An 11,303-nucleotide genomic window follows, 5' to 3' on the forward strand; every position below is an offset into this window, starting at 1 on the left:
TCCTATATATAATCTAGTTGTACCTGGGTGTTTAAGTCCCTGTTAGGGTAATTTAAAACTTATTTTTTCACAATCTAGGAGAGGTGGGGAGGTCGTCGTTTCAATTTTTTCAATGGAAATTCTAAAAAAAAAATATATTTTTAAATGAAAATACCGCTCCAAAAGATATCTTTCAAAATTTAGGGGGCAAATGCCCTCCTTTTTAGTCCCTAATCGACGCCACTGGTTCTTGTGACAATTCTAATATTATCAACATTTGGACGTACATAACAAAAGAGTGAATCTATTCTCGTTTATTTTATTGAGTTTCGTTGTCTTCTTCCTCTCTCTTTCTTTCTCTGTCTTTTTAATTAGTTCTTTATTGCGTTGCAAAATTAAAAACTCATTATTAAATACGGAGTTCCTTTTTGAAATCAACTATTTGCATATCTTGTCATCAGTTTTCGATGATCACACTAGAAACTCATAATTCGTACTAATGAAGAGGGCCATAGAGTGTGTATAGCTTTTGCGGTCCTGGGAACTGCTAAAAAAAAAGGCCAAAAATCGGCATTTGAGCAACAAAAATATTTTTAACACTAAGATGCTCAGAAATATTCATTTAATCAAACAGTTCGTGGTTTTTTACTGTTTTAAAAAGTAGAGCTAAGAGAAAGAGTCAAACTTTAGAGTAAAGAGCGGGGCGTTGAGGAGGGAACAGCCCATTTCATATACGGAGTAATTTCTGTTCGTTTTAAGTTTTAATGTTGCTCCTTACTTTCAGTTTACAAAACTTGATTTTTTTTTATTTAATAACACATCCAAAATTGGCCGTGAAGAAATATCTCTATTTTCTGGTAAAAGACGGGGGGAAAGGGCGGTCTCGAATTTAAATGTCTGCAATATTTTCTGGATTGAAAGGTCGTTTCCTGTTAATCCAAGTTTGGGATACCGTAGGTGTCATCAGAATTGGAAATTTCCGTCAATTAGTACCCTATTTCCAACCTAAGCGATGTCAGAGGGGAATGAACAATCAGATTCTTAACTTGTGCAGTATTTGGTCAATTGAAAGGTCTTTTTCAATTAGTTCAAGTCGGGGAGAACCGAAAATAAAATCAGAATTGAAAAGTTCCATCACTTAGTACCCCATTTCCAGCCTAGGCGTGGTCTAGCTAAAACTTAAACTAAACTTTTTCGCATGTTGACGAATGGCCTGCGTTGCGAATGCACTGACCTCCTGATTCAATGCCTTCGACCAGGATTGCAATGCGTGGTTGGGAACAAACCATCCAACGCTTCCCGTGTTTTCCTCCCAGATTTCTCCAGGAGCCATTTAGAGCTGGGTTGACTCTGGCTGATCTTACAGAGTTAAACCATTGACCCCTGTTCCAAACCAAATAACCAGCGACACCAGGATTTGAACCCCTGATGAGGTCGGAAGGAGTTCGGCCTCATCAGGGGTTTTAGCATTTTCGTCGAAAAAAAATGAAAAACAACATAATTTCCCCCTTAGGCTTTGAGGAATATATTCCCCCCCCCAACACTATTATTTTGCGAATTGACGCTCCTGATAGTGGTGTTAAATAATCTTGCATAATTACATCGGGGCTAGACAAAGTTAAGCGATAGTGGAAGCAAGGGCATGCTACGCGACAGTATAACATACTGACGCAATTCAGTGTACTATTCATGATGCGCTGAAGAGACTTGCTTGTGCTTAAGGTCTCTTCACCTGATGGTGCACAAGGCATCACCAAAAGTTCTCTAGGCGACCTTTCCTGAGATTTTGACCAAAACTCATTTAAGGAGCGTCAATCTACGAAAGGGCGGGGGGGCACAACTTATTTTTCCAAAACCTTGGGATGGGCAACTTTGTTTTTCTCTATTTTTCTCAAAGAAAATGCCAGTAAAAGTTGTTTTTATGGTAGCTCCAAAAGAATTTTTTTAAACTAGAGGGGGGAATCTAGGAGAAGCAATTTCTCCTCCTCTCCCAATGGGTGCCCATGGCTCCTCCATTGAAATCCTTGCTAACTACGCCTCCTCCTATATTAGTCTACCAAGAGTGATTTGGGATTCTCTTAACTTGCAGAGACTAGTAGATGTCCAACATCATATATTATATGGCTGTTTTTTATTACCCGTCCGCACTGTATACCCCAGGCACCACCATCGCCACTTTCCAATGACCTCGAGGATATAAAAAAAGGGGAATATGTGCTTCAGTTTATGTCAATCTAGGAGTTTGATTTCTTACTTGCTTCGCTTGAACAATAAAGACATAAACCTTTGTAACAGCTTTGAAAGGGTACTCCTTTTGCCTCACCGAGTTACACTTGAATAAGCTAGTTTGTTCGGAAAACTGTATGATTTACTATTAAGGGACGTGCAGAGCGTTGTGGTTCAATCAAGCGTATTCCAGGAAGTATGAAAATGAGTTTTAAAATTCAAAATTCCTAAACTAGGGTATATGGATATGTTAATGTCAAGGTCGTATCCAAAGGGGACTTTTGATTTGACACCCCCCCCCCTATAAAACTTTCATCTGGCTTGTTATAACGTAACAAAAATTCATATAAACAAATTTTTGATGAGTTTTTTTTCCCAAAAAAATCCTCTTCCCCTGAGCAAATATCCGGGGTACACCCTTGGTTACCGTCAATAAACTCTGAGAAAAACGGAAAACTTTCCGGTAGCTTCATAAGGCCGTAGCCAGCAGGGGCGTGGCTGTGACGTTTGAACCACAACCTATGTAAATTAAATTCTAGATGAAATTCACACTTTCCTGATCCTGTAATGGGTAAACCAACATGTTCTCATACCTAACCCCTCCACCAACCCCCGCCTAGAACTAAAATTCCAGTTATTGCACTGTCGCTCCGCCAAAAGTCAATACTTTGCTGAATATTTACTGGGAATCAAATTACATATTTGTATTAATTTTCTTGTTTAATTACTATTAATTTTGAAAGTAAATATCCCTAAGTTTCCTTATAAGCGGTAGCTTATTGTAGGTCAAACTGAAACTTTTGGTTGCCGCACATGAAAGACATATCAATGCGTATCAAATGTATCGCATAAAGGGAATGAATTGATACCGATTATTGAATCTTTGGCTCTGTTCGCCAGCTTTGAAAATATCCAATTAGCCATAAATTGGCTCTTTTTAGGCCTACCTTGTACTACAAAGACAAAGTATGATCTTATTTGTTTTGTTACTTCAAATTTTACTCCATACCTCTTGGTTGACTTCTTCAGAACTTGGAATTTACTAGTTCCATTTTACACGAAGATAATAAGTGGCAGTCTCTTCCTTAGAAAAGTGATCGAATTTTGTAAACCCAATTGTTTTTTGTTTAGATAAAAAAAAAAAAAATATCTTTCGGAAGGAAATCCTATTAGTGAAAGAACTAAAGGGTGAGGACGCATAAATTTGATTGTAAACAAAGCTTTCCATTATTTTTCAAAATGAATGTTTACATCTAACTTAGCTGAAATAGGGATCGCTCTTGTTTTGTTTTCTATTAGATTCAGAAACGTCTTTTTAAGTTTTTCTTCTCTTTTCAATCGGATACATAGTCATTTCAGCTATGATATTAGTTTTTATGGGGTAATATCTTTGTTTTTTTTTTCTTTCATCACGACCAAAGGATTAGGGGGATGAACTTGAAAGGAAAAAAATAGTACCTACTTTGCATTATTTAAAAAAAAATATATATGTATTGATCAACAGCAAGTGAAAAACCATAGATTGAGCTCTTGAATAAAAGGTAGGTATTTTTGGCTTTATTTTAATACTAATTTTTGAAATCGATTTTTTTTGGTCGTTATGATGTTATTTGTTCCATCAACCTGTCCAATTGGCGCTTTTGTGTATCTAAAAATTTGTGACTGGTCCTTGATTGAAAGTTGGTTAGGCAAGTGTTGAATTGGAGTTGATATGATCAACCTCTGGTTGGATTAGGATCGATAACCTGAGATTTATTCATGATCAAATGCACATACAATAGTATGCCATATTAATCCTCCAAAGACTCGATGGCCAATTTAGGCAGAATTGTGTTTGTTTTCTTCAAAGCAACAACTCGACAAGGTAACTTTTGATAAATGCCAAGAACATTTTTGTGGCTTTTGGAAAAAATTCTTTGATATTTACAAATTTTGTTTTTCCAGATTTATTATTTATTACTGACAACCCATCATAGCACCAAATTGTCTGAAGCCTTCACAGCCTCTTTTACTCCTCCTCCTCTCCAACCTGCCGAATGTTTATTTTTATTATAGCCTTAGATTATGTGATCGAAATACATTTCTCGTATAGCTTGTTGTTTCATATACGGTCATTCATATGAGTACCGAAATCTATCCTTAGACAATACTTTTTTTTATCTCAGATTAAGATGCCTAAAATCAGTGTTGCCAGTATATTTTATTTTAATGGAAGCATCATCAGTCATGTACACAAGTCTGATTTTTAAGAGGACGAGAGTTGACATAAGAATCGAGAAAAAATAATATTTATATATCCAATTAGTATTAAATATAATTTTGTATTTATCATACTATTTTAGTATTGATTCAGTGTTTGCTATATTATTTTATAGGCTATATACAAAATGGTGGGTTCAGTGATGAAAATGCCTGATGATGAAGCGACACCAGAGAAACGAACGGACAAGATATTTCGCCAGATGGACAAAAACATGGATGGAAAACTAAGTCTAGAAGAGTTTATAGAAGGGGCGAAAAGTGATCCCTCAATCGTTAGACTCTTACAGTGCGACCCACAATGTGGACAGTGAATTGTACAGTTTTGCATTTTTGTTTACTGCCCTAATTCTATTTCTTCCTTGATTAGCATAATATTTAAAATGATTGTTGCCTCTGTTTTTCAAATTGAGGCCAATTCACACCAAAATTTTTTTTGACACTGAATTCAGCCTTACAAAATCTGATATTTGCGATAAGATTTTGCTGTTAGTGATTAGAACTATTATTTTGCTTATTCCAAAAGTAATAAGATATTACTCTTTGTAATTAATAATTTAATTTTTTAAACAAGCCAATATTGGTAATAAAACAAACCATAGTAAATAGGTTTGACATTGAGAGCTCACGATACCAGGGAGGCGTTTATTCTACTAAAGAAATTCACAGGTTGTTAGAAACGGGAGGGGGGGTAAAAATTTTGAGCCTTCTTGCGCTTAAATCAATATTTGTATTACGCTTGAAGTATTTTTGAAACGATTCAGCAACGATGTCAGCTTTTTTTAACTGGGTGCCGAATAATTGAACCGGGGTTGCAATCATGTTTTTAATTTTGTTTACGTTTTGTCTTTGCGGTAGGAAACAGGGGGAAGTTTCGGAAGGGGAAGAGAGGGACATATCACATTTTTTTCATAAAAATTTAAAAGACCCTGGTCAAATTTATTTTTTGAAGAATTTACTAATTTTAAATTGGTTGAGAAAATCGGCTAGCTTCATTTCTCGATGCAGTCTCTACGGTGAGCGGGTTTGGTTTCAATTGATTCTCAATATTAGCGTCTACTGAATCTCAATGTTGGAAAAATCTTAGTGTGAATGGGCCTTTAGTTGATCGCAATGTCATCTCGAAAATTTTACCGTGCAACTCTCACAGAGAAGTGTCTTTTGGCTCCAGATAAATCTGAAAAACAAACTTAGACGAGTATGCCTTTATATCGGTGTTACCTTAAATAGGAACACGTTTTTCCTAATGAAACTGCACAATTTTAAAATATCTAGAAAAATTACATTTTTCATGTGAGGTAAGCATTTTTTCTAGGCATTAAAACTATAAAACTGAAGGGAATTGTGTAGTTGGGAGGAGGATTCCTCGCGTTTTTCAGAAGGGAGGGTTGACACAAATATTTAGAAAGATTCTTCTGGGGTTACTCTTAAACCATGCAAGGGGCTTAGGCTTAGTTTCCAAACATGATATTTTGATCGAACAATAGGATAGGTGGAACTTAAGGTTTTGTATAACGTAGAATGGGACAAATAAGTGCTACCAGCCATTTTGACGTACTGCTGGTTCGGAGGTGATTGCCCCTTTCATCAAAAGTTCGTCACGTTTTATTTTATTTTTTGGCAAAAAAGAAAAAGAATGTTATCATTATCAGCGTTGCCAATAGTATAACCCATTATGCACAAGTGGCAACCATTTTTGTGTAACACATATTTGGAAATCAGCCAAGTTTTACTTTATGGATATATTTTCAGAGATTTTTCACTTAAACATCCACAATTTTCATGTTAAAGTTAGCCAAAAGGCTCATTTATCAAAAAGAACAATTTACGACTTTTGTGATAAGAATAACTGAAACAACATTGAAACTGTCATTAAATGGAACATTAAAGAAATAAATAAAACAGTTAATAATATATTGCGCAAAATGCTTTGGTTTTCTAGACAGTGTCAAACAATTTTGTATCACTTTTTTTAGCTGTTTTGTCTGACAAAAAGAAACTGCGTGAAGTCTAGAAGCGGATAGAAGTCTAGAAACAGTACTGCAGCTTACTATCTTTCCAAAATTTCGATTTTCGAGTATTTTAAAAAATAATCAAAATTCTTAATTAAAAAAGTGTGGTTACACATTATATTACAAACTTCAGAGCCAATGTTATGTTGTATTTGTTTTTTTGCAACTTCTTTTGTAACGCATGAAGCACAAACACAGAATAGCTGTGACTGAATTAGTCGGTTACTTCTGGAGAAAACTTGGAAATAATTATTAGCAAATAACTTTTTTTTTCTTTTCTTTTTTTTATGGGTGATGGGACAAAACATCATGTATAGAAACTTTTGTCTCCATTTTAGAATTGGTCACAGTCAACCTAGGAATATGACTAATGACAAATTATAGGCGTAAAAAATTCAATATTGATCTATTTTTGAAGTACCAAGGACAGAGAAAATCAAATCTGAATTTTAAAATAGGTTAAGTTTAAATCACAATCAGATATATCATAAAATTTGAAGAACCGGGAATTAAATTTTCAGCGAAAAAGACCTCTATATATAGATTTACAGTTCTGGGTAGTTGTTGGCACCGAATTAAAAAATTAAATAAAAACTCGGGCGAAAAATCAGCCAAAAAATGTTAAAAATTCATGGCATCAAACAGGTTAAGAAGTTGTCGCTTTCCTTTGAAGTTTTTTTTGCCTTTGGGAATCAACAGATTGTTATAATTTCAATTTTTGTGGTCGAAAAGAATTGTAAATTTTAACTACTTAGCGTAACTGAAATTTAACTGTTGTTTTCGCGGCTCAACGTGGCAACACTGACGGAGATGTGTTACTGTCGTAAGAAACTTCATCCAATTGAAATAATAAAATAAAATCGTAGAAAATAACGGTTTTCAGGTATGGATAGGTCAAAAATGAGTCCAGAGGGGGGGGGGGGGCAGAAGATGTTTTGTTGTGATGTTGTTGATATTTTAAAAAAAACAATTCTCCTATCTTTATTTTTTGAAAATTTTGATAATTTGATTCTAAATATTATGCAAGCCTTGATGATGGTGATGAATAATCTAAAGCTGATTCCTTCATTCCTATCAGTGATTCTGTCGTATTGAGCTCAGATAGCCTATCTTTAGCTATAAAAATTCTACAAACTGGTACGTTTTCAACTGCCCTGTTGCAAACAAGTTTGGCGCAACGTCAGCAGCTTAAACCCAAGAAAAAAAATTAACTAATGCTATAAAAAAAAGAATCATGCAATAGATGGCACTGCGAACAACTAAGCATTCCTTAGGTTGCTTATACAATCAAGGTCATATCACTATGTCTTTTTTTCTTTTATCCTTTGCTGTGTACTTTTTTAACTTTTCTTCTTCCCTTTTCTTTCTATGAGCAGAAAAAAAATTCTTACGAGTATTAAATTACTACTAATCACAGAACTCTCTAATTGTGAAATGGGTATGTTGAGGACAAATTTTATTGTCAGTTAAATCAAAAAAATACAAGTAACATTCATAGCAATCGAATCCTTGTCTTACCCCCCCCCCCTTCTCTGAAAAAATAACTTTTCGTGCTTTGGATCCAAAAGGAATGGGATTGTTACACCGCAGAGAAACAGTGCGAGTAGTTGTAAAATCTTGAAAGGCACATACTGTTTCTTCTTTTTACTGGCTTAGATTTAACGCAGGAAAACCAATTGGATGAAACTTAACTTGTCGTTCTTTTTTTTGGGCATAAAAGGTCGCACATGGATAAAGGAGAATTAGTCAAGTATAAAGGCTTCCCTTTCTGACACATGCTTAAAGAATAATATTATTCTGGTCTAATATTCCGGGGAAATAATTTATCTAAAAAATCCTCCCCCCCCCCCGAAAAAATCCTTATTTTTTTAATTTTTTGGCAATTCTTGTCCAAATTATAGTTTTTTTTTATTGTTATTGAGATAATGAAAATAAATCCTCCTCTCGAGTGTTTTTTCATTACTTAAGCTTTTTACAGGCTTTGCTTTCGTTCTTTTTAAGGGCTTAAAATGTTGCAAAGGAATAGGGGAGAACCAGTTAGGTTTGAGAACGCGGGATTATTTGGCTTAAACCCCCCCCCCCCCCTGCAGGTACTTAAGCAGTAATGTGATTGGCTTTCGAAAATACGCCAGACTCAAACTATTGGCAAACGGTTTCTTTTATTGACATGGTTTTTTCAGTGAAAATACCAAAAAGGGTATTTTTCAACGAAAATACAAAAAAAAATTAAAATCTAGAAGAGGGAAAAATTGCTAGGAGAAAATTGATGAGGATTTTTCTGAAAAAAGTAAATGAACTACAGTTCACTCTTTCCGAATTTTAGGTTTTTTATTTGTTCTATTTCAACGTTATTTCATCCGGTATTTTTTTTTATTTTATCTTAGAAATACGATAGATTTATCATTGGGTTAGATTTATTCAGCTTCTCCGTTTGAGTATTTGTATTATATTCCGCGAAAGACCGCTATTATTTATAGCGCCAAAAAGTTCGCTTAGCTTATATTTCAATCACTAACCTCCTCCCACGAAGAAAACAAATCCTCCGTCCGTGCCGGACGCAACCAATGCACTATTTCTGCTTATTCTTAATAGTGAGTTTGGACCGTAAACTACGGTATTTGATTGCAGATGACCGTAGCTCTGACAAGATCAGAACGTGGAAAGTCTGATTCAAATCGGCGCGGCAAAATGTTTGAAAATTAAAAACATTTCCTTTGTCTAAGAAATCTGGATATAGGCTAATCAGCTTACAAATGCAGCCTAGTACATAGCTCTAGGACCACTTGGATAGTTTGCAGTCATTGCCTACATAGACAGATGGTACCATGGAGGGATAAAACGCTTGAATTTGACCGTATTTGAACTATACTTCACTAAAGACCAAGGTCCGACAGCACTCTAAGGTATATCCAGCTCAAGTAAGTTTCGGAGGTTTACCACTAAAAGATCAGGGGAGGCATGATTCAGAAAATCTTTAAATATTACGTATGATGCTTCAGGTGAAAGAAAAAGCTTAAATTAATTATCAGTAAGATAAAAATAGGTAAGGGGGACAAGGAGGAAACAAATCATATTCATAGTTACCGTTCCTCATAACATAATAAGTTTACAAAATTGGCTTATTTTAAGCATTTTCAGCTGAAATTTTTAGCCAATTAAATTTCAGCTAATTTGTTCTCCTGTGTGAAAATTAATACCAGAAAAAAGAACGATTTTTTTTTATTAGTCACAAGGTGTGTTTAAGAAACCCAAGAAAAGGGAATGAATGCCTTATCAACATTAAATTCAATTTTGGCCCTAGTGAGAATTGGTGAACATATTTAAGGATATGTTTCATTTGCATGTCTACTATTGATAAATATTAAGTGTGCTTTCTATTCTAATTTTTTTTTTTTTTGCTACAATAGTTGTCGTTTAAAGGAAAAATATATTATATACATTGTTCCCAGTGTTAAGCTAGATAACTAATGTTAAGCTACATGGACAAAAGTTGTGGTATTTGTTTGTAGAATACCTGGTTAGGGGGAGGGTGGTAGTATTTCCCCTCATCTAGGATTACTCTGACTGGTTCAATCCCATAAAAGCTGTTAAGGTATCCCTAAAAAAAAAACCTTACAATTGGGTGTACACTTTCCTGAAAATTTCGCTATTCCCTTTAAGTCCCCATACCCCCCCTTAATTCCTGTTATTTGCTGTCTGTTTTTGAGGGGTAAATTTTCTACGGGAATGAAAATAAGAGGCTAAGAAGATAGTCAAAACAACTTACGTAAACAAGTATATAAGCGTTTATAATGGACTGTGATGTTAAAAAATTACTCGTGTAAGAGTTGAATATTTTATTCAACTCCATGATATGAGACCTTAGGAAAATAAGGAATTTGCATTTATCGGGGGAGGTCAGTTACTCCTGCGATAGAAAAACTATGAAACTGGAGAGCTTGATATTACTAGCCCTCCTATGGGAGACCTTTCCAAGGTCTAGTATCTAATCCCTATTTGAGTGAATCTCGTGTAACTATTTCCTGAACATTTCGATTGGTCCGTATTATTCGTCCTACCTACTAAACGCTTGTAATAACCGAAGTTATTTATATTAAATTTTGTTAATGAAGTACTACAAAGGCTTGTTAAAAATGTCACCAGTGAAAATGTGTCCTTAATTTTTACAAGTTTTCTTTGATTATGTGTTTTTATTCAATTTGTTTCCCAGCATAGGAAACATGCCAGAAGGAATTTGTTATGGCTTTCATGAATGTTCTTTAACTTCTTCCTGTGTTATTTAAGGCTTTGTCATACGTGTAGTCTAAAGAGCAACCTGTTATATACGCACAAGTGTATTTTCGCCGTCCGTCCCTGTTGTGTGAAACATCCTTCATTCCATTCTAATCATTACCTTCTCCCCCCCCCATGCTGTTTTAAAAGTCAAACTCGAAATAAAAAATTTTTCCTTTTGTTCTTTGGTTTGAGATGGAAAATTCGACTTAGTAATTATGTAATTTACTTTGAAGGATTACACGATTCAGTTTAAATGATTAGTTTTAGTTCGATAGTTCGTTTAACACAATTTAAAGCAACTTTTTAGCAATTAGGTATACGAATCGCTCTAAGTACTATGCCACTCTTATGGCATAGTGGATTGGTCTCTGCTTGGCAATATGAGACCTTTGATCCTAGCTGGCCCAGGGCCAACGCAAGGATCTTTGTTGTCAAGAAGGAGCGTTAACCCATAGACTTTGAGTAATTAGTAGTTTTAATATCAATGATTAGTTCCAGTTCATTTAAGATGTTTTTAAGAACTATCTCGTGGAGATTGGGCTCCATCCAAGC

General features: G+C 34.9%; 1 protein-coding gene across 1 annotated transcript in view; it reads left to right on the plus strand.

Annotated features, from left to right (window-relative positions):
* Nucleotides 1–11,005, plus strand: part of LOC136033593 (neurocalcin homolog) — a gene marked incomplete in the record, with an annotated part of 320,318 nt that extends 309,313 nt beyond the window's left edge. The window contains 1 exon segment of the mRNA XM_065714366.1: nt 4,581–11,005. Within this exon segment, the coding sequence (XP_065570438.1) occupies nt 4,581–4,778 (198 nt within the window).
* Between the last annotated feature and the right edge of the window lie 298 nt (nt 11,006–11,303).

Source organism: Artemia franciscana, chromosome 12 (genome assembly GCF_032884065.1).
Source record: "Artemia franciscana chromosome 12, ASM3288406v1, whole genome shotgun sequence".
Lineage (NCBI taxonomy): Eukaryota > Metazoa > Arthropoda > Branchiopoda > Anostraca > Artemiidae > Artemia > Artemia franciscana.